The sequence below is a fragment of the Ranitomeya variabilis genome, chromosome 2 (genome assembly GCF_051348905.1).
Source record: "Ranitomeya variabilis isolate aRanVar5 chromosome 2, aRanVar5.hap1, whole genome shotgun sequence".
Classification (NCBI taxonomy): Eukaryota; Metazoa; Chordata; class Amphibia; order Anura; family Dendrobatidae; genus Ranitomeya; species Ranitomeya variabilis.
The window spans coordinates 985,986,793-986,008,214 of record NC_135233.1 but is presented as its reverse complement, the minus strand read 5'-3'; the positions used below and the strand labels follow the sequence as shown (position 1 = coordinate 986,008,214).

The 21,422-nt window shown below is 43.6% G+C and overlaps 1 protein-coding gene across 1 annotated transcript; it reads left to right on the top strand.

Moving 5' to 3' along the window:
* The first annotated feature begins 13,681 nt into the window (after positions 1–13,681).
* SCG2 (secretogranin II) lies at positions 13,682–19,030 on the top strand. Its single transcript, XM_077290894.1, has 2 exons — positions 13,682–13,818; positions 15,640–19,030. Exon 2 carries the CDS (start codon positions 15,655–15,657, stop codon positions 17,488–17,490), a length of 1,836 nt encoding a protein of 611 aa, XP_077147009.1. The 5' UTR covers positions 13,682–13,818; positions 15,640–15,654; the 3' UTR covers positions 17,491–19,030.
* The last annotated feature ends 2,392 nt before the right edge of the window (positions 19,031–21,422 follow it).

Genomic DNA, 21,422 nt, shown 5'->3' with positions numbered 1-21,422 from the left:
TAACCCCTTCATGACCCAGCCTATTTTGGCCTTAATGACCTTGCCATTTTTTGCAATTCTGACCAGTGTCCCTTTATGAGGTAATAACTCAGGAACGCTTCAACGGATCCTTGCGGTTCTGAGATTGTTTTTTCGTGACATATTGGGCTTCATGTTAGTGGTAAATTTAGGTCGATAATTTCTGAGTTTATTTGTGAAAAAAACGGAAATTTGGTGAAAATTTTGAAAATTTTGCAATTTTCACATTTTGAATTTTTATTCTGTTAAACCAGAGAGTTATGTGACACAAAATAGTTAATAAATAACATTTCCCACATGTCTACTTTACATCAGCACAATTTTGGAAACAAATTTTTTTTTTGCTAGGAAGTTATAAGGGTTAAAATTTGACCAGTGATTTCTCATTTTTACAACAAAATTTACAAAACCATTTTTTTTAGGGACCACCTCACATTTGAAGTCAGTTTGAGGGGTCTATATGGCTGAAAATACCCAAAAGTGACACCATTCTAAAAACTGCACCCCTCAAGGTGCTCAAAACCACATTCAAGAAGTTTATTAACCCTTCAGGTGTTTCAGAGCAGCAGAAGCAACAAATAGGGGAAAAATTAACATTTAACTTTTTAGTCACAAAAATGATCTTTTCGCAACAATTTTTTTATTTTCCCAAGGGTAAAAGGAGAAACTGGACCACGGATGTTGTTGTCCAATTTGTCCTGAGTACGCTGATGCCTCATATGTGGGGGTAAACCACTGTTTGGGCGCACGGCAGGGCTCGGAAGGGAAGGAGCGCCATTTGACTTTTTGAATTAAAAATTGGCTCCAATCTTTAGCGGACACCATGTCGCGTTTGGAGAGCCCCCGTGTGCCTAAACATTGGAGCTCCCCCACAAGTGACCCCATTTTGGAAACTAGACCCCCCAAGGAACGTATCTAGAAGCATAGTGAGCACTTTAAACCCCCAGGTGCTTCACAAATTAATCCGTAAAAATGAAAAAGTACTTTTTTTTTCACACAAATTTTCTTTTAGCCTCAATTTTTTCATTTTCACATGGGCAACAGAATAAAATGGATCCTAAAATTTGTTGGGCAATTTCTCCTGAGTACGCCAATACCTCATATGTGGGGGTAAACTACTGTTTGGGCACATGGTAAGGCTCGGAAGGGAAGGAGCGCCATTTGACTTTTTGAATGAAAAATTATCTCCATCGTTAGCGGACACCATGTCAGGTTTGGAGAGCCCCTGTGTGCCTAAACATTGGAGCTCCCCCACAAGTGACCCCATTTTGGAAACTAGACCCCCCAAGGAACTTATCTAGATGCATAGTGAGCACTTTAAACCCTCAGGTGCTTCACAAATTGATCCGTAAAAATGAAAAAGTACTTTTTTTTCACACAAAATTTTTTTTAGCCTCATTTTTTTCATTTTCACATGGGCAACAGGATAAAATGGATCCTAAAATTTGTTGGGCAATTTCTCCTGAGTACGCCGATACCTCATATGTGGGGGTAAACCACTGTTTGGGTGCACGGCAAGGCTTGGAAGGGAAGGCGCGCCATTTGACTTTTTCAATGGAAAATTAGCTCCAATCGTTAGTGGACACCATGTTGCGTTTGGAGAGCCCCTGTGTGCCTAAACATTGGAGCTCCCCTACAAGTGACCCCATTTTGGAAACTAGACCCCCCAAGGAACTAATCTAGATGTATAGTGAGCACTTAAAACCCCCAGGTGCTTCACAGAAGTTTATAACGCAGAGCCATGAAAATAAAAAAATATTTTTCTTTCCTCAAAAATGATTTTTAGCCCGGAGTTTTTTATTTTCCCAAGGATAATAGGAGAAATTGGACCCCAAATGTTGTTGTCCAGTTTGTCCTGACTACGATGATACCCCATATGTGGGGGTAAACCACTGTTTGGGCGCACGGCAGGGCTCGGAAGGGAAGGCACGCCACTTGGCTTTTTGAATGGAAAATTAGCTTCAATCATTAGCGGACACCATGTCGCGTTTGGAGAGCCCCTGTGTGCCTAAACATTGGAGCTCCCCTACAAGTGACCCCATTTTGGAAACTAGACCCCCCAAGGAACTAATCTAGATGTATAGTGAGCACTTAAAACCCCCAGGTGCTTCACAGAAGTTTATAACGCAGAGCCATGAAAATAAAAAAATATTTTTCTTTCCTCAAAAATGATTTTTAGCCCGGAGTTTTTTATTTTCCCAAGGATAATAGGAGAAATTGGACCCCAAATGTTGTTGTCCAGTTTGTCCTGAGTACGATGATACCCCATATGTGGGGGTAAACCACTGTTTGGGCGCACGGCAGGGCTCGGAAGGGAAGGCACGCCATTTGGCTTTTTGAATGGAAAATTAGCTTCAATCATTAGCGGACACCATGTCGCGTTTGGAGAGCCCCTGTGTGCCTAAACATTGGAGCTCCCGCACAAGTGACCACATATTGGAAACTAGACCTCCCAAGGAACTAATCTAGATGTGTGGTGAGCACTTTGATCCCTCAAGTGCTTCACAGAAGTTTATAACGCAGAGCCATGAAAATAAAAAATTATTTTTCTTTCCTCAAAAATGATTTTTTAACCCACAATTTTTTATTTTCCCAAGGGTAACAGGAGAAATTGGACCCCAAAAGTTGTTGTGCAGTTTCTCCTGAGTACGCTGATACCCCATATGTGGGGGTAAACCACTGTTTTGGCACACGTCGGGGAGCGGAAGGGAAGTAGTGACGTTTTGAAATGCAGACTTTAATGGAATGCTCTGCGGGCGTCACGTTGCATTTGCAGAGCCCCTGATGTGCCTAAACAGTAGGAACTCCCCACAATTGACCCCACTTTGGAAACTAGACCCACAAGGGAACTAATCTAGATGTGTGGTGAGCACTTTGATCCCTCAAGTGCTTCACAGAAGTTTATAACGCAGAGCCGTGAAAATAAAAAATGTGTTTTCTTTCCTCAAAAATATTTTTTTAGCCCAGAATTTTTTAATTTTCCCAAGGGTAACAGGAAAAATTTGATCCCAAAAGTTGTTGTCCAGTTTCTCCTGAGTACGCTGATACCCCATATGTGGGGGTAAACCACTGTTTGGGCACATGGCGGGGCTCGGAATGGAAGTAGTGACGATTTGGAATGCAGACTTTGATGGAATGGTCTGCGGGAATCATGTTACGTTTGCAGAGCCCCTGATGTGCCTAAACAGTAGAAACCCCCCACAAGTGACCCCATTTTGGAAACTAGACCCCCCAAGGAACTTATCTAGATGTGTGGTGAGCACGTTCAACCCCCAAGTGCTTCACAGAAGTTTACAACGCAGAGCCGTGAAAATAAAAAATAATTTTTCTTTCCTCAAAAAAGATGTTTTAGCAAGCAATTGTTTATTTTCACAAGGGTAACAGGAGAAATTGGACCCCAATATTTGTTGCTCAGTTTGTTGTGAGTACGCTGATACCTCATATGTGGGGGTAAACCACTGTTTGGGCGCACGTCAGGGATCGGAAGGGAAGTAGTGACATTTGAAATGCAGACTTTGATGGAATGGTCTGCGGGCGTCACGTTGCATTTGCAGAGCCCCTGATGTGCCTAAACAGTAGAAACCCCCCCACAAGTGACCCCATTTTGGAAACTAGACCCCAAAAGGATCTTATCTAGATGTGTGGTGAGCACTTTCAACCCCCAAGTGTTTCACATAAGTTTATAACGTAGAGCCGTGAAAATAAAAAATAATTGTTCTTTCCTCAAAATTATGTTTTAGCAAGTAATTTTTTTTTTTTGCAAGGGTAACAGGAGAAATTGGACCCCAATAGTTGTTGCCCAGTTTGTCCTGAGTACGCTGGTATCCCATATGTGGGGGTAAACCACTGTTTGGGCGCACGTCGGGGCTTGGAAGGGAGGGCGCACCATTTGACTTTTTGAACGCAAGATTGGCTGGAATCAATGGTGGCGCCATGTTGCATTTGGAGACCCCTGATGTGCCTAAACAGTGGAAACCCCTCAATTCTAACTTCAACACTAACCCCAACACACCCCTAACCCTAATCCCAACTGTAGCCATAACCATAATCACAACCCTAACCCCAACACACCCCTAACCACAACCCTAACCCCAACACACCCGTAACCCTAAATCCAACCCTAATCCTAACCCTAATCCCAACCCTACCCACAACTGTAACCCCAACACAACCCTAACCCTATCCTTAACCCTAACCACAAGCCTAATCTTAACCCTATTTCCAACCCTAGCCCTAATTCCAACCCTAAGGGTACCGTCTCACATAACGATTTACCAAAGATCACGACCAGCGATACGACCTGGCCGTGATCGTTGGAAAGTCATTGTGTGGTCGCTGGGGAGCTGTCACACAGACCGCTCTCCAGCGACCAACGATGCCAAGGTCCCAGGTAACCAGGGTAAACATCGGGTTACTAAGCACAGGGCCGCGCTTAGTAACCCGATGTTTACCGTGGTTACCAGCGTAAAAGTAAAAAAAAAAAAACGTACATACTCACATTTCGGTGTCCTTCAGGTCCCTTGCCGTCTGCTTCCCGCTCTGACTGAGTGCCGCCATACAGTGAGAGCAGAGCGCAGCGGTGACGTCACTGCTGTGCTGTGCTCTCACTTTCCGGCCGGCAGACAGTCAGAAGGACACCGAAATGTGAGTATGTACGTTTTTTTGTTTTTTTTTTACTTTTACGCTGGTAACCACGGTAAACATCAGGTTACTAAGCGCGGCCCTGCGCTTAGTAACCCGATGTTTACCCTGGTTACAAGTGAACGCATCGCTGGATCGCTGTCACACACACCGATCCAGCGATGACAGCGGGAGATCCAGCGACGAAAGAAAGTTCCAAACGATCTGCTACGACGTACGATTCTCAGCAGGGTCCCTGATCGCTGCTGCGTGTCAGACACAACGTCATGGATCGTACCGTCGTAGCGACCAAAGTGCCACTGTGAGACGGTACCCTAACTCTAATTCCAACCCTAACCCTAAGGCTATGTGCCCACTTTGCGGATTCGTGTGAGATTTTTCCGCACCATTTTTGAAAAATCCGCAGGTAAAAGGCACTGCGTTTTACCTACGGATTTACAGCGGATTTCCAGTGTTTTTTTGTGCGGATTTCACCTGCGGATTCCTATTGAGGAACAGGTGTAAAACGCTGCGGAATCCGCACAAAGAATTGACATGCTGCGGAAAATACAACGCAGCGTTTCTGCATGGAATTTTCCGCACCATGGGCACAGCGGATTTGGTTTTCCTTAGGTGTACATGGTACTGTAAACCTGATGGAAAACTGCTTCGAATTCGCAGCGGCCAATCCGCTGCGGATCCGCGGCCAATCCGCTGCGAATCCGCGGCCAATCCGCTGCGTATCCGCTGCGTATCCGCTGCGTATCCGCGGCCGATCCGCTGCGTATCTGCTGCGTATCCGCTGCGGATCCGCTGCGGATCCGCTGCCGATCCGCGGCCGATCCGCTGCGTATCCGCTGCCGATCCGCTGCGGATCTGCGGCCGATCCGCTGCGTATCCGCGGCCGATCCGCTCTGTGTGCACATGCCATAACCCTACCCCTAACCCTACCCGTAACCCTAACCCTACCCCTAACCCTACCCCTAGTTCTAACCCTAGTTCTAACCCTAACCCTAGTGGAAAAAGAAAAAAAAAAAATTCTTTATTTTATTATTGTCCCTATGGGGGTGATAAAGGGGGGGGTTATTTATTATTTTTTTTATTTTGATCGCTGTGATAGAACCTACCACAGCGATCAAAATGTACCTGTAAGGAATCTGCCGACTGGCAGATTCGGCGGGCGCACTGAGCATGCGCCGGCCATTTTCCAAGTTGGCGGCGCCCAGCGAGGAAACGGCCGGACACCGGGAGGATCGGTAAGTATGAAGGGGTGGTGGGGGGGGGGTGTCGGAGCACAGGGGGGGTGATCGGACCACAGGGGGGCTTTATTCACACAAGGAGGGAGCGGACAGGAGGACGGGGGAGCCGGCAGGCGGACGGAGGGGACCGGAGGACTAACGGAGGACTGGGGGGGCGATCGGTGGGGTGGGGGGGGTCCACTTAAGTATTTCCAGCCATGGCCGATGATATTGCAGCATCGGCCATGGCTGGATTGTAATATTTCACCAGTTTTTTAGGTGAAATATTACAAATCGCTCTGATTGGCAGTTTCACTTTCAACAGCCAATCAGAGCGATCGTAGCCACGGGGGGGTGAAGCCACCCCCCCTGGGCTGAAGCACCACTCCCCCTGTCTCTGCAGATCGGGTAAAATCGGAGTTAACCCCTTCACCCGATCTGCAGGGACGCGATCATTCCATGACGCATATGCTGCGTCATAGGTCGGGAAGGCACAGACTTTCATGACGCAGCGTATGCGTCAAAGGTCGGGAAGGGGTTAATATTGCTGGACTAGTCCGGCAACTAATCAGCTCACTGTCTGAGGATTTTATACAGGGATTACCGTAGCTTTCTCAGCTCTGCTTCATTCTAAATCTAAAAACTCATTGTATTAAAACGGCTGCACCCAGTAAGTTGGATTCAGCTTCTCTTTGCATCAGGCTGTTCTCAGATGAGGTACCAAAAACCTGCTGATAGGTTCTTTTTAAGTATGTGAGAGGAATGAATGATGGGGGTTGAGATCTGATGACTGTCTCGGCCATTGCAGAATGTTCCATATCTTTGCCTTACAAAAAACTCCTGAGTTGCTTTTGCAGAATGTTTTGGGTCATTGTCCATCTGTACCGTGAAGCGTCGTCTAATCAACCTTCCTGCATTTGGTTGAATCTGAGCAAAATGTATTGCCCTGTACACTTCAGAATTCATCTTGCTTCTTCTGTCTTCAGTCACATCATCAATAAACACTAGTGACCCAGCGCCATTGCGAGCCATGCAGGGCCGGACTGGGACTAAAATTCAGCCCTGGCATTTGAAGTTACACAGGCCCACTTGTCACATGGTGACTGTATAATATCTTTGTACACTTGTAGGCAGGGCCGGTTTTAGGCAAAGTGGGGCCCTACGCCTAGGCAAAGTTCATAATGGGAACCCAAATGCTAACATATTGCACATCACACAAAAGCATTTCGGTTGTATTTACATGCGCTGAGTTCAGGCCGCTAAATGAGTTTGATCGACCATACTGAAGTTGTTCAACGCTTGTTTCCCGGCCTCTTTCCACCGTCTGAGGAACAATGATGGGACAGAACGATCACTAACAGATCACTAACCGATCACCATACAGTATCATGTTATCAGCAGCACATCTACAGTTTACACCGGCGATGTGCTGCTGAGAACAAGGATTTTTGTTCCGGCAAAAACAATCTGAATATGCAGCATTTTACTTGTTTAGTAAAATACACCCCATAGCCCTCCATATATTATAATGTGCTCCACAGTCCTCCATATAGTATAATACACTCCCTATAGTCCTCCATATATTAAAATACACTGCTCAGTCCTCCATATAGCATAATACACTCCTCATAGTCCTCCATATAGCATAATACACTCCTCATAGTGCTCCATGTAGTACAATTCACTTCCCATAGTATAATGCACCCCATAGTTCTTCATATAGTATAACGTATTCCCCATAGTCCTCGATACAGTATAATGCAGCCCATATATAGTATAATGCAGCCACCACCCTACAGAATATAATGCAGCCACCCCAGAGTATAATGCAGCCACCCCAAAGTATAATGCTGCCACCCCATAGAATATAATACAGCCCACCTCCCCATAATATATAATGTAGCCCCCATAGAATATAATGCAGCCCCCATAGTATATAACACAGCCTCCCCCATAGAATATAATATACCCCCACAACAGTATATAACAGCCACATAGTATGTAACACGGCCTCCCCATAGAATATAATATACCCCCCATAGTATATAGCATAACCCGCATAGCAGATAACACAGCCCACATAGCAGTATACAGCACAGCCCATGTAGCAGTATACAGCACAGCCCACGTAGCAGTATACAGCACAGCCCACACAGTAGTATACAGCACAGCCCACACAGTAGTATACAGCCCTGCCCACAGTAGTATACAGCACAGCCCACATAGTATTATACAGCACTTCCCACATAGTAGTATACAGCAGAGCCCACATAATAGTATATAGCACAGCCCACACAGTAGTATACAGCAGAGCCCACACAGTAGTATACAGCACTGCCCACACAGTAGTATACAGCACTGCCCACACAGTATATAGCACTGCCCACACAGTAGTATACAGCAGAGCCCACACAGTAGTATACAGCAGAGCCCACACAGTAGTATACAGCACAGCCCACATAGTAGTATACAGCAGAGCCCACATCTCTCCTCCCCCCTAGAATGGCCCCACAGTCCAGTGAAAAAAACAACACACTCCTCACCTTTCCTCGTGCCCACGTTGGTCCCTGCTCCTGTCTTGGCAGCTGCCGCTGCACTGCCTGGGACACAGTGAGTGCGTGCGCACCCGCAGTGTGAGAGGCAGACCCGGGAATGATGGGAGAGGGAGCGTCAGGTGACGCTCTCTCCTCAATCATTGCATTCAACTGTACCGGCGTCATAGACGCCGGTATAGTTGGATGCGGCGGCGGCAGCGCTGGGGGAGGGAAGGGTGAGTCGGCGTGCAGAGGCCCACTACTGGCACGGGCCCTTCTGGCATTTGCCAGAACTGCCCAATGGCCAGTCCGGCCCTGGAGCCATGCATGCCCAAGCCATCACACTGCCTTCACCATGTTTTACGGAGTGTGTGGTGTGCTTTGGATCATGAGCCGTTCCAAGCCTTCTCCATACTTTCTTCTTTCCATCATTCTGATACAGGTTGTTCCTAGTTTCATCTGTCTGAAGAATGCGCTTCCACAACTGGGCTGGCTTCTTTAGATTTTTTTTGGCAAATTCTAATCTGGCCTTTCTATTTTTAAGGCTGATTAATGGTTTGCACCTTGTGATGAACCCTCTGTATTTGCTCTCATGAAGTATTCTCTTTATGGTAAACTTAGATACTGAATCACCTACTGCATGGAGAGTGTTCTCCACTTGGGTGGATGTTGCAAAGGGGTTTTTCTTCACCATGTGAAGGATTCTGCTATTATCCACCACTGTTGTCTTCCAGGTACATCCAGGTCTGTTTGAGTCCCCAAGCTCACCAGTGCGCTCTTTTTGTTGCAGAATGTTGATTTGGCCAGTCCTAACATTTCTGCTATCTCTCTGGTGGGTTTCTTCTTTTTTTCAGCCTAATGATGGACTACTTATTTACCATTGAGAGCTCCTTTGACCAGATGTTATGGGCTCAAAGCCACAGTTTCCAAATGCAAATGCCACACCTAGAGTCAGTCCAGACCTTTTACTTGCTTAATTGATGATAGATTAACCAGGGAATAGCCCATAAAAGAGTTTTGAGATAACTGTCCAATTACTTTTGGTTCTTTCAAAATGAGCAACTACATTACTAAAGGGAACCTGTCACCCCCAAAATCGATGATGAGGTAAGCCCACTGTCATCAGGGGCTTATCTACAGCATTTTGTAATGCTGTAGATAAGCCCCCGATGTTACCTGAAAGAGGAAAAAAAGAGGTTATATTATATTCACCCAGGGGCGGTCCCGCTGCGGTCCTGTCCGATGGGCATCTCAGGTCCGCTCCGGCACCTCCTATCTTCATTCCATGACATCCTCTTTGGTCTTCACGCCACGGCTCCGGCGCAGGCGTACTTTGTCTGCCCTGTTGAGGGCAGAGCAAAGTACTGTAGTGCGCAGTTGCCGGGCCTCTCTGACCTTTCCGGCGCCTGCGCACTGCAGTACTTTGCTCTGCCCTCAACAGGGCAGACAAAGTACGCCTGCGCCGGAGCCGTGGCGTGAATACCAGAAGAGGACGTCATGGAATGAAGATGGGAGGTGCTGTACCGGACCTGAGACACCCATTGGAGCGGGACCGCCCCTGGGCGAGTATAATCTAATGTCTTTTTTTCCTCTTTCAGGTAACATCGGCGGCTTATCTACAGCATTACAGAATGCTGTAGATAAGCCCCTGATGATGGTGAGCTTACCTCACCATCGATTTTGGAGGTGACAGGTTCCCTTTAAAGAGTTGTTATTCCTAAACCCTTACTCCAATTAGAATATTAAAACCTACAAGAGAAAAAGTAAGCAAAAACCCTGATGTAACTAAGTAAAAAAGCAAAAGTGCATTTAAATAACACAGAGTTTTTAGTAATACTGTTTTTTGATAAAAAAATAGCACATAAGCCATCCCACCGCGTCAAGGTAACTCTGATCGGGACAGTCCTACACTGTCTAATATTAAAACCTTACCATGTGTCAATGTTGACCTCAGTATGAATAAGGGCAGACAAAAGGACTGGGCCCAACCAGGGAACACCAGACTGGGGAAGACTTATATACAATCTCTAGCTCAGAAACAGGGAGGCCACACCCCGGCTTGCACAGAACGCAACAATACAAAGAAAAAAAACACAAAAAATGAGCTTAACTTGAGTTGGTACACATGCTGTAATAATTATAGGGGATAACTCAGGAGACTCTTTACGTTGAACAAGACAACTACAGGACACAGTTTTATAAGTGGTAAAGTCTATATTATCACACTGTGATTCAAACAGGTGCAGAGAGAAACTCAAGTCCACAACACTTGGTGTAAATATTAAACGCAGCTTAGCAGTCTATAGGAAACTTCAGAGGAAAATGCAATCAAGCAGAAAGTCTATGAAGCACAGTTATTCTTGAGGATACTTGACACAAATAAATCCTTGTCTTAGTCCAAACACAGATAGATAAGATTTTAAGGCAGTTCAAATCATATCTTAGCTCAACCAGGGAGGCCTGGTTAATAGTCTCAGGTTTTTGCAGAGCAGAAACAGCTTACATGTCCAGCTAATGCAGATGGAAGTAAACACGAGCAGCAGAAGAAGGAGGATTACTGGAAACTGGTGTATGCAGCAGGAACTCAGAGCAGAGTAGCAGGATCACCACACAGGTTCACAGGAGCAGGTATATAGCCAGGGAGTAATCAGAGGTCAGGAGCTGGATGCAAGGCAGAATACTCTAGCACAGACTGAAGGCTGGGGTGGAGTTTTATAGCAGGAAGACACAGTGCACATGAGACCAAAGACGCCATCTTGGAAAAGGGCAGTAATGCACAAAAGGTAAAAAATGTTCAGAGTCCTGACACATGCAGAAGTTAAACGCATGTTCACATTGGCCACAAAACATTAAAACCTACAAGAGAAAAAGTCTTCCCCAGTCTGGTGTTCCCTGGTTATGAACAGCAGTAGAACATAAAGAGGACTTAAAAATCCTCCAAAAGTTCAAAAACACAGCAAAAAGGCAGAGATGTTTACCTGCCCAGGCCTCCAAACAAATGCATCAGGATGCAGTGGACCCATATAGTTAAGATGGTGGCAACACAGGTGCAAGAATAACGATGAGACAACCGCTCACAGCCTACCAATCCATGGAGGGGGCGGTTGCTTGGTATATAAATGCACAATGAAGACTTGTATGTGGTGCTGTTCACACTATGGTAATGCACAGCATCCAGGTTACCAGCATATTAGTTACGCCCTTCTATTAGATCAGGTGGGCTACCCAGCGCTATCCAAGTGTATCCCATGTGAACAGACACCACAGTTTACAAGACCACCCTGAAAAATAAAGTGCAAAAAACACACATATAAAAAATGTGAGGTGCATTTGGTCTTGTAAACTGTGGTGTCTGTTCACATGGGATGCACTTGGATAGCGCTGGGCAGCCCGCCTGATCTAATAGAAGGGCGTAACTAATAGGCTGTTCGTGACGCCACCTGTGGTATTCGGTCAGTAGGGACCGACGCTGCTTAAAGGGGTCCTCTGGAGTGATGTTATGGCAGCTAGGATGGTATAACTTCCCACAGGTGAAGTAGGTCTCCAGGGCTCCCGGTGTATAGATGAGGATGGTGAGTGATGCAGTAAAGAATGAGGACATAGGTTTGCAGTCTCTTTACCTGGTTTACTGGAGACTTCAAGCAACCGCAGTCCAGGGTACCAGATCACAGGACAGGCAGGGTCTGGCTGGCTTGGAAGCAAGTTCAGGGTCCCCTTTACCAGGTGGAGATGAAAGCCTTCCTACCAGTGCTTCCGTGCTGTAGTCCCTTGCTGCCTGTGGCTTCTATCAAGGTCCTCACAGTTCTCTCTGTCCTCCATAAAGGTGGGACACAAACCCGTATGACAGGTGGCTCGAGCATTTTTACAGGGTCTCTATCATGACCCGTGCTCTGTACGCCACTGTATCTCCTGGGTATTAGGGCGGACAGGTTAATTGTAATAATCCAGCTGTCCTGCCTTTTCAGCTGTGCCTCCCAGAGTCCGACACAGCCTCGGTCATCCGGCTACCAGAATCTGTGCTCTGCCAGGGAAGTAGCCAAATCACTGCTATGCTCTCCTGGTATCACTCTCCTGTGCTTCCTTCTCCTGCACGCTCTCTAGCACTGTTCTTCTTTCTGTATTCTCTCTCTTTCTTCAGGAGCTGCAACTATGGCTGCACGGCCCCTCATATTGTTCTCTGTCTCAGACTACTCCAGTCTGCTGTCTATCACCAACTACCTCCTCTCTCTGACTGCCCTTCCCTCCGGACCAGAATGTATATATATATATAGGGGAGCCACCCATAAGCAGGATCAGAGCTCCCCCTTCTGGTCTGAGTGTGAACATGTTGTGTGCATTGTGGTTACCTGGTGAAAGTTATCCTCCTTTGCTTCCAAGCGTGACATCACTCTCCCCGTGAGGAAAGCAATGCCACTGTGACAACCAGGACCCTGGAGCGTCACACCTGTATCATCGCTAGCGCTATACTTACCTCGGGTGTGCGCATGGCTTCTTTCCCTCACTAAATTTATTCCCTGAATCCCGGTGTACGCATGCCGGCTTCAGAGAGGCGCACTGTGGATGATGGGAAGTCTAGGGCCGACTAGTCTGCAGACACCATCGCCCCATTGACTAGTCAAAGCCCTCATTTACATATCATAAAGGACTTTAGAAATACTTTATGTAATAAAGGGACTGTTAGGCAGCATGTCTACATACGCACACACAACTCCTGGTGGTTCTGGGGGCACATGGGACCTGACAGGTTCCCTTTAAGCATGTTTCATGTCACCTTTCCATGCACATTCATGTAACCTGCACATCTTTAGCTGCTTTACATTTCACTTTACAGCCCGCATGTCATGACTGAACCCTACAACTAGCAGATGATGTGCTTGTCTCTGAGAGCTGCATCTTGAGTCTTATCATAAGCAACAGGTTCGTAATAACGCCGCAAAAACGCCCATTAATCAAAACAAGCTCCAATAAAACATCTAAAATCTCTTATTGCCGGATCAGTGCCTAAACAAACAATGGTGCTCCCATTAAGGGTTAATTAGAGCTGTAAAACCCTTACAGCACATATTGGGATGCGATACATGTAGCAGCTAAATACTAATATCTGTTATCCTGCAGTCTAGACTCCTGATTCAGCCAGATATCTGTGTCATCAGCTCACTGTGGCTGCGAGCCAACCTCATCTATTCCGTGATTGTGAGATCGTGTCAATCCCGTGTAGGCAGAGGGTAGGGAAAGAGTTAACTCTGCCTGCGTCTCACTCCCCTGAGCTCTGTGCACACCGAGTGACGTCATAAGGGTCACGTGATGCGCCCTATTAAGCACTGGGAGCTGTTCTGGTGCTGAAACACATCTCTCCATCCTGGGAGGGAGCGATGATCTGAGAGCAGCCCTCTGCCTGAAGCACACAGGTAGGCAGCAGCTGGGGGGCTGGCAGGGCTGTGGCACTGGGCATTGGGTGCAGACCCCCTGGGGCTTAGGAAGCAAGTTCTAGAAATGCTCCTGGACTTTTATAAGGGTTAGGTATGACTTCATCACTTGCCCAGGGGTCATTTCTGTGTACCTGAGTTTTGGGGATGAGGTGTAGACATTGCTGTTTGTCCATAGCCCTCTTCTCCATAACTTGGGTGTGGGAGGTGGCAGCGCCTGTTGCTATGCTGTACAAGTTACTGAGCCGCAGCTGTAGACAATGGGCAGATGCTGGGGACTGGGATGTGTTACCTCACTGGTATGGATCACTTCTGTCCGTATAGTGAACCATGCCCAGTACAATCACTGTAGTAATGGCTGCCGTCAGACGCATGAACCCAAAGTACAGAGAATGAGTAATTATAAAGTGATTTTACATTCTTGTCCTAAATCAGTAGATGGAGTCCTATGCAGCCTATAACTAAGCGCACTTTGTACGCCAGGAACGCGTCAGTCTGTGTCTCAGGGTTAATGTCCTGTCAATATTAATATATGAGACGTTTTGGTATTGAGGATTGATGCACTTTGCCTCTTATTTTTTTTTGTAGTATCTACAGCCCTGTAAATGTCCATGTAAGATCGTCCAAGGGGCACAGATAAAGCCGCAGCTTCTTTATCCAATCTTATTAGCATTTAACTGTGTCCATCCTGGAGGAGAATGTAATGAGATTTGCGATTACACGACGGATTACGTCAGCAGTAAATATAGGCGTATATCCTATATGTGTATTATTATAAAGCACAGCTGACTGTCTGCCGCACATTATCAATGGCAATCATTCATCATCCATAATTCAGTGACGCCTGCGTATGTAATTGCACCTAAGAGGTACACACGTTAGTAATACATAGCATCGGATTCATCCAATATATTACTTCGTATTTCTTAAAACAGACCATTTCCTTCCCACTGTATTACGATCAGATTTGTGATTTTTTTAATGATAAATGAGGCGTCACTTCCGTATACATCTGCAATCTGGTGAAATATTGTAATAAATCCCTTATGTTATGGCTATATATGTGAAAGCAGACTTATTATTTATATAAATAATGAGAAAAGAATAGGAGGATTCCAGACCACATTGGATGCCAGTCATAGATCTACCACAGTTATAATGCCATAGGGTAACTAGTGATGCTTATTCAATATTGCTAGTACATTATTATGGGTCAGATTTTGCTCTAAATTCAGGATTTGGTCTAATTTGCAGCAATTAGGTATAAAACTAGATTAGATAGCCGTAGAGGAAGGTGGGGTAAACAATGTATCATTATCTCAGATACATCATTCTTGTTGAATGTGGTATTAATGATCACAGAGCGTGTGGGTGGTATTGGCTTTTATTAGTAAATCAAGATTGAAAAGCCTTAGTGGAGGAAAGCCAAGATTAAACTTGCCTCAGCATTACATTTCTTTGTGCTGCTTTAATACATAAATCTAAAGTCAAGGTAAAAATTATTTCGGCCAACCTGCATCTATAAATACAGATACATTAAGATGTTTCTATAAGTAGATTGTGATTTCGCAGTCAGAGATCAGACACTGACAAAAATTCATGAAATGTGATGTTTGGAAGCAGTCTCCAGTACAGCACTTTATTGAAGCATTGCCCCTTCTATCACTTGTGTTTTGCATTTCTAATGATATTAAAGTGCATCTAATGACATGATGGACTCAGGGTAATGATATATTTGATGTTCTGTAATCGTTGTAATCTCATTCATTCCTTGCTGCATATTCATCTCAATTTGTTTTGCAGGAATCACTGACCAACATGGCATCTCCAAGGAGCTACTATCTTGCAAGATGCTTATCCCTGTGCTTTTTAATCATCCTTATGTCCTTTGCTGATGCTGCACCATTTCCATACTACCAAGTGCCACAATCAGATCCAGAGTACAGAATGAAGAGTTTACAAAGGCTGCCAAGCCCAGATATGTTAAAGGCACTGGAGTACATTGAAAATCTCAGGAAGCAAGGAAGCAGAACCGAAAGCCTCCCTGACTATACCTCCTACCAAGGGGCACCATTTCCCTCTGAGCAGAAGGATGTACATGCCCTTTCACCAGACAGTGCCAAACCTCTTCTCAATGATGACGAGTCTGAGTGGATGAAAGCAATGTTGGAAGCCTTGATGCAAGCTGAAAAAGAGGCAAAGGTGGTTCCACAAGACAAAAGCAAATCATATAGCAACTTGGACAAAAGTTTACCTCCTGAGCTTATTGAAGATTACGACTCAAGTAAGTGGTCTGAGAGAAGACCAAAAACTAATAAATTATCTTCAAGATTATATGATGACTACTCTCGGGACAACCCATTGAAAAGGACCAATGAAATTGTTGAAGGTCAGTATACTCCTCAAAATTTAGCTACTCTACAGTCTGTCTTCCAGGAACTAGGGAAACTTCAAGGCCAGGTGAACCATAAAAGAGAAAAATTAGATGAAGACCAAAAACTTTACAAGGATGATGAGGATGACATGTATAAAGCCAACAACATTGCTTATGAAGATGTAGCAGGAGGTGAAGACTGGAACCCAATTGAAGAGAAAGTTGAGAGCCAAACAGAAGAAGAATTAAAGGAAAGTAAAGAAGAGGTAGAGAAGACAGACGACATGGAAGAGGAGATGAAACGTTCTGGATTGTTGGGTTTACAGGATGAGGAGCCCGAAAAAGAAAATAAAGAACAAGAATCAGAAAACCTGCCAAAGTTAATGAACTCGTATTTAAAGATGTGGCTAAACAGACAGGAAAAGGGTAAACAGAATATAGATAAGAGATCACTAAAGTTCTCAGGAAAAAATCTAGACCCTGAAGCTATTTACCAACTGATTGATCTGTCTAGAAACTTACAAATCCCTCCTGAGGATCTTATTGACATGCTACAGGATGAAGATAGCAGGAAGTTTCCAGGTAGGTTGGAATCTGAAAAAGAGGTGGAAGTACCTGAAGATCTGGATGAGGTTTCAGAAACTATGACTGATAAAACGGATGTGTATAAAAGTAAGCAAGGATTTGTAAAGCATCCCACAACTGCTGTACTGCCTAATGGTCCTGAAGATCTAACACTAGAAGATATGATGAACCTCATGGGAGGAGATAAGTTGCCAAGCCAAAAGTATCCATACCTTAATCGATTTAACCAAAACAGTGGTTCATTAAGACCTTACTCCATGTTTGGCAAACCTAAAGGACATAAAGTCATCTGGCCAAATGACTTAGAAAAAAGACAAATTGAGTACGATCCCAGATCAGAGAAGGAAGAAGACTTGGCTGACTATGTAGTTAGGATGCTGGCCAAATATCCAGAACTTCTTGGCAACAATCAAAATAAAAAAATCCCTACGCTTTACTCACCAGGTGACATTCAGGAGCTTGAAAAGCAGTACGAAAAGGCTTTAAGGGGGTATCTGAGCATGCGAGGTTATCAGGATTTAGAGACTGCAGCCAACAGTAATCGAAGGCTAACTCTACCAAGGGAAACCGATGACACACAAAATAAACAGTATATAGATGAGGACATGCTTATGAAGGTCTTGGAGTACATGAACCAGGAGAAAGCAGAAAAAGGGAGAGATCACAGTGTTAAAAGATCCATGGAGAATATGTAATTTGTTTGTGTTTCCCAACGACGTCATTCTCTTTTTACTATTTTTCTTTTGTGGCTTTGTGGTTCAAGTGGACTGGGCTAAGGTTTCTCTTCCAGTTATAGGAATGGCTTTCTGATGACCCAGTGTCAGGATAATCATGCATTATTGCTTCATAGTCATTGCGATAGTATGACTGTTTTGTATCCATTGGACACTCATTCATTACTTCTGAAATTGAAGGGATCTTATATGAAATTGAGAAGGACTATTTAAAGATTGATAGGTCCAGGACGTTTCAGTTTCAAGTCTCCATAAATCAGAACTTTCTTAGCAATGAATTTGCGTTTTTTTCTTTTGTCCGTTCTTTAGAAAATACTATGATTATTTAAAACTTACATTATTATACCTTTGTAGACAATACCTATATTGTTATATGTGAGATTCTGTGGAAATACAAAATGTGTATACGGAGGCACTTGCAGTATTCTACGGAAAATAAAAAATAATCCAAATAGACCAAAGATCTGGTTCTATGTCTATATCTCAATACCACTGAATGGAGCCATGCATTTTTTCAAAAGTTGAAACATTGTTTTTCATAAAGGAGTTTTTGAGATTAGAAAAACAGCATTTGCTTACCCCATTTCCATAAGCTTCAATACCAGAGACAACTAACTAATGGACAAGTTTGGCACTTTTTCTTGAAGATTAAAACAAACTTTTTTTCTAATCTCTTCAACTCTTCGATGATAAAACAGTGATTATTGAAATGAAAACACAAATTATTATTATTTTTTATTGAATCGAAAATGAATTTCATATCAGCAGGGGACAAAATAACATGTTAAATGTTCATCCCTTTGCTCATATTTTCTCTTTTTTTGTGGAAAATACGTATCGCGATAACACAAGACTTGCTATACAGTATTTATTTTTATATTATTTTAAAATAAAGAAAGATAAAATATGTAACCTTATGAGAGAAAGCACTGACCTACTTAGACCTACTCTGTCTACTGCAGAATGGAGCTCCAATTAAATATAATAACCCAGATTTTCATAATTAGAGATGATGACAGAGGTTTGCGTTTGGCTTTTATTAACCATTTCTTTGAAAATAGTGTCATGTATAACACTAAGCACTAGCCAATGCATGGCTGAATCTTGTGTTCAGCATTGTGTTGCGTGGTATATATTAAAACCTACTGTTTATTGATCTGTTTCACATGGATTACCATCATCTGGACTTCACATATCATTTCCCTTGCTTTGAAATTTACCATTTTCACTCCTTCCTAGGGCTGATCTGTCGTACCCATGTATTTGTGGTATGTCCGCAACCTCAGCTGTATTCTCACAGTTATGCATCTGCTTCATGAGATAATTGGGATACAACATATATGGGATACAACTTACATTACTTTCACTACCAACTCCTGGCGCTATACATTCAGGTTTCTCTCTCAAGATTTATTTTTAATCACTGAATTATTTTGTTACTGTTTGTTGTGTATCGTGTGGTACTGTAAAAAAATAAAATAAAGCATTCTGTATATTTGAAGCATTTATTTTCTGCCAATCATCATGTTAAAACACTTGTAATGGAGCAAATGTCATATAAAATTATTGCATTCATTTACCTACCCAAAATATAGTTCATGGCAGTAAAACTCGCTGTTCGTGAACCCACTCTGATTCTCCGATTTAACTCACCCTTAAAGGTACATTCACACAGATCGCCTTTGCAGCAGATTTTCCACTGAGTATTACAGTACCAATGTTGTCTTGAGATTTCAAAAGAAAAATCAGTGGCATGTGTGGGGACAGCAGTGCAAAGGTTCAAGAGCAGGTATTAAAGGCAAATACCACTTTAGCTTTATTCACAATGTAATAGTGGCTGCATAGCAAAATAAAACATGTTTTGTTTATTTTTTGTAATTTCACCTCTCCGTTGTGGAGATATTAGCGATCAAACTATTTGGCACCTAATGAGTTAGCTTTTTTTTAAAAAAGTCTAATTGGGTGTTATCAGACAATTTTCAGTGGGGGTGTGTACCTCTCCCTATATGATGATGACTAATCATGGGCAGGCAGAAAAATTGAAAGAAAAGAAGAACATGCCCCCTCCCCAACTTAGAAGAGGTTTCTCACTGTGTGAGATGTAATGATACAGCCCTGATCTCCTGGTCTAACCTCCTGCGTGAATACATACACAACCCTAAACAAGCAGTGTGGGCGAATGGACAGTACAGCAGAGTTTAACTGTGTCATATTGCAAATCCTTCTGTCAGCTCTCCTCCTCACCTAGCATAGCCACCCCTGCTGTATTGCCCCTCGCCAACACTGCCTGTTTGGAGATGTGTCAGTAATCATACTAGTGTTCATTGTATTAAACTCGTAATCACATTTCAGTGAGAGTAGAGCAGAATCTCAATTAATCTCTCAAAGGAGTAGTCCAGAAAAGAGATGTAATGACAGCCCTGATTTCACTGCAGAGTGATTACAAGTTGCTTGAGCGCAGCTGACATAAGTGGGATTATTGATACACTCAGTAATCAGGACATCTGATAGAGGGGTTTGTAATGTGACACAGCTAAATTCAGATGCACTTCCTCTTCCCTACACTGACTATGCTGTCAATTACAACGCAGGGTCACACAGATAATAGGAGACTGATAATAATAATATCAGAGAGGTACATGGTCCAATTGTATCTGATGTGTAAACTTTTATGAATTGTAGATATAGCTTAATTAACACATAGCCATTTAACACAAAATAGAGGTGCATAAAGAGAGCAGGGAGCCCTAATATGCCTCTAATATGCTCAAAGAGAGGTGTGGGCACTGTAGCATAGCATTTATGGCTCTTTAAAAAGTATACTAGTTTTTCAGGACGATAATCTTAATCCATGGGCCATTTGAACCTTTAGCCTAATAGACAGTAAGAAAGGGGAACCTTCAATTTTTCAAATAAAATTTTCCCACTGCCAATAGGATTCTTATAGTTACATATAAACTGTCTGACACTGATAAATGAATCTCTGAAAAAAGCCAAGAGTACTTGGAGTAATTTCAATCTTAATTTTATCTACACCATGTTCCAAATTATTATGCAAATGATATTTTTCTCGGATATTCCTAAATGGTCGGTGCAAATTACAGTCAGTCTAATAAAAGTCATCACCTGCTAGAGGATATATCAAATTTTCATGAAGAAACCTCCCAATGATAACAGTATAATCTCCAAAATGAATAAAAACTCAAAATGCACTGTTCCAAATTATTAGGCACAGTAGAATTTCTAGACATTTGATATGTTTTAAAGAACTGAAAATGCTCATTTGTGGAATATGCAGCATTAGAAGGTCACGTTCACTGAACAAAAAAAGCTATTTAACTCCAAAACATCCTAACAGGCCAAGTTACATGTTAACATAGGACCCTTCTTTGATATCACCTTCAGAATTCTTGCATCCATTGAACTTGTGAGTTTTTGGAGAGTTTCTGCTAGAATTTCTTTGCATGAAGTCAGAATAACCTCCCAGAGCTGCTGTTTTGATGTGAACTGCCTCCCACCCGCATAGATCTTTTGCTTGATGATACTCCAAAGGTTCTCTATAGGGTTGAGGTCAGGGGAAGATGGTGGCCACACCATGAGTTTATCTCCTTTTATGCCCATAGCAGCCAATGACTCAGAGGTATTCTTTGCAGCATGAGATGGTGCATTGTCATGCATGCAGATGATTTTGCTCCTGAAGGCACGTTTCTGCTTTTTATACCATGGAAGAAAGTTGTCAGTCAGAAACGCTATATACTTTGTAGAGGTCATTTTCACACCTTCAGGAACCTTAAAGGGTCCTACCAGCGGTTTCCCCATGATTGCGGCCCAAAACATGACTCCTCCACCTCCTTGCTGACATCGCAGCCTTGTTGGGACATGGTGGCCATCCA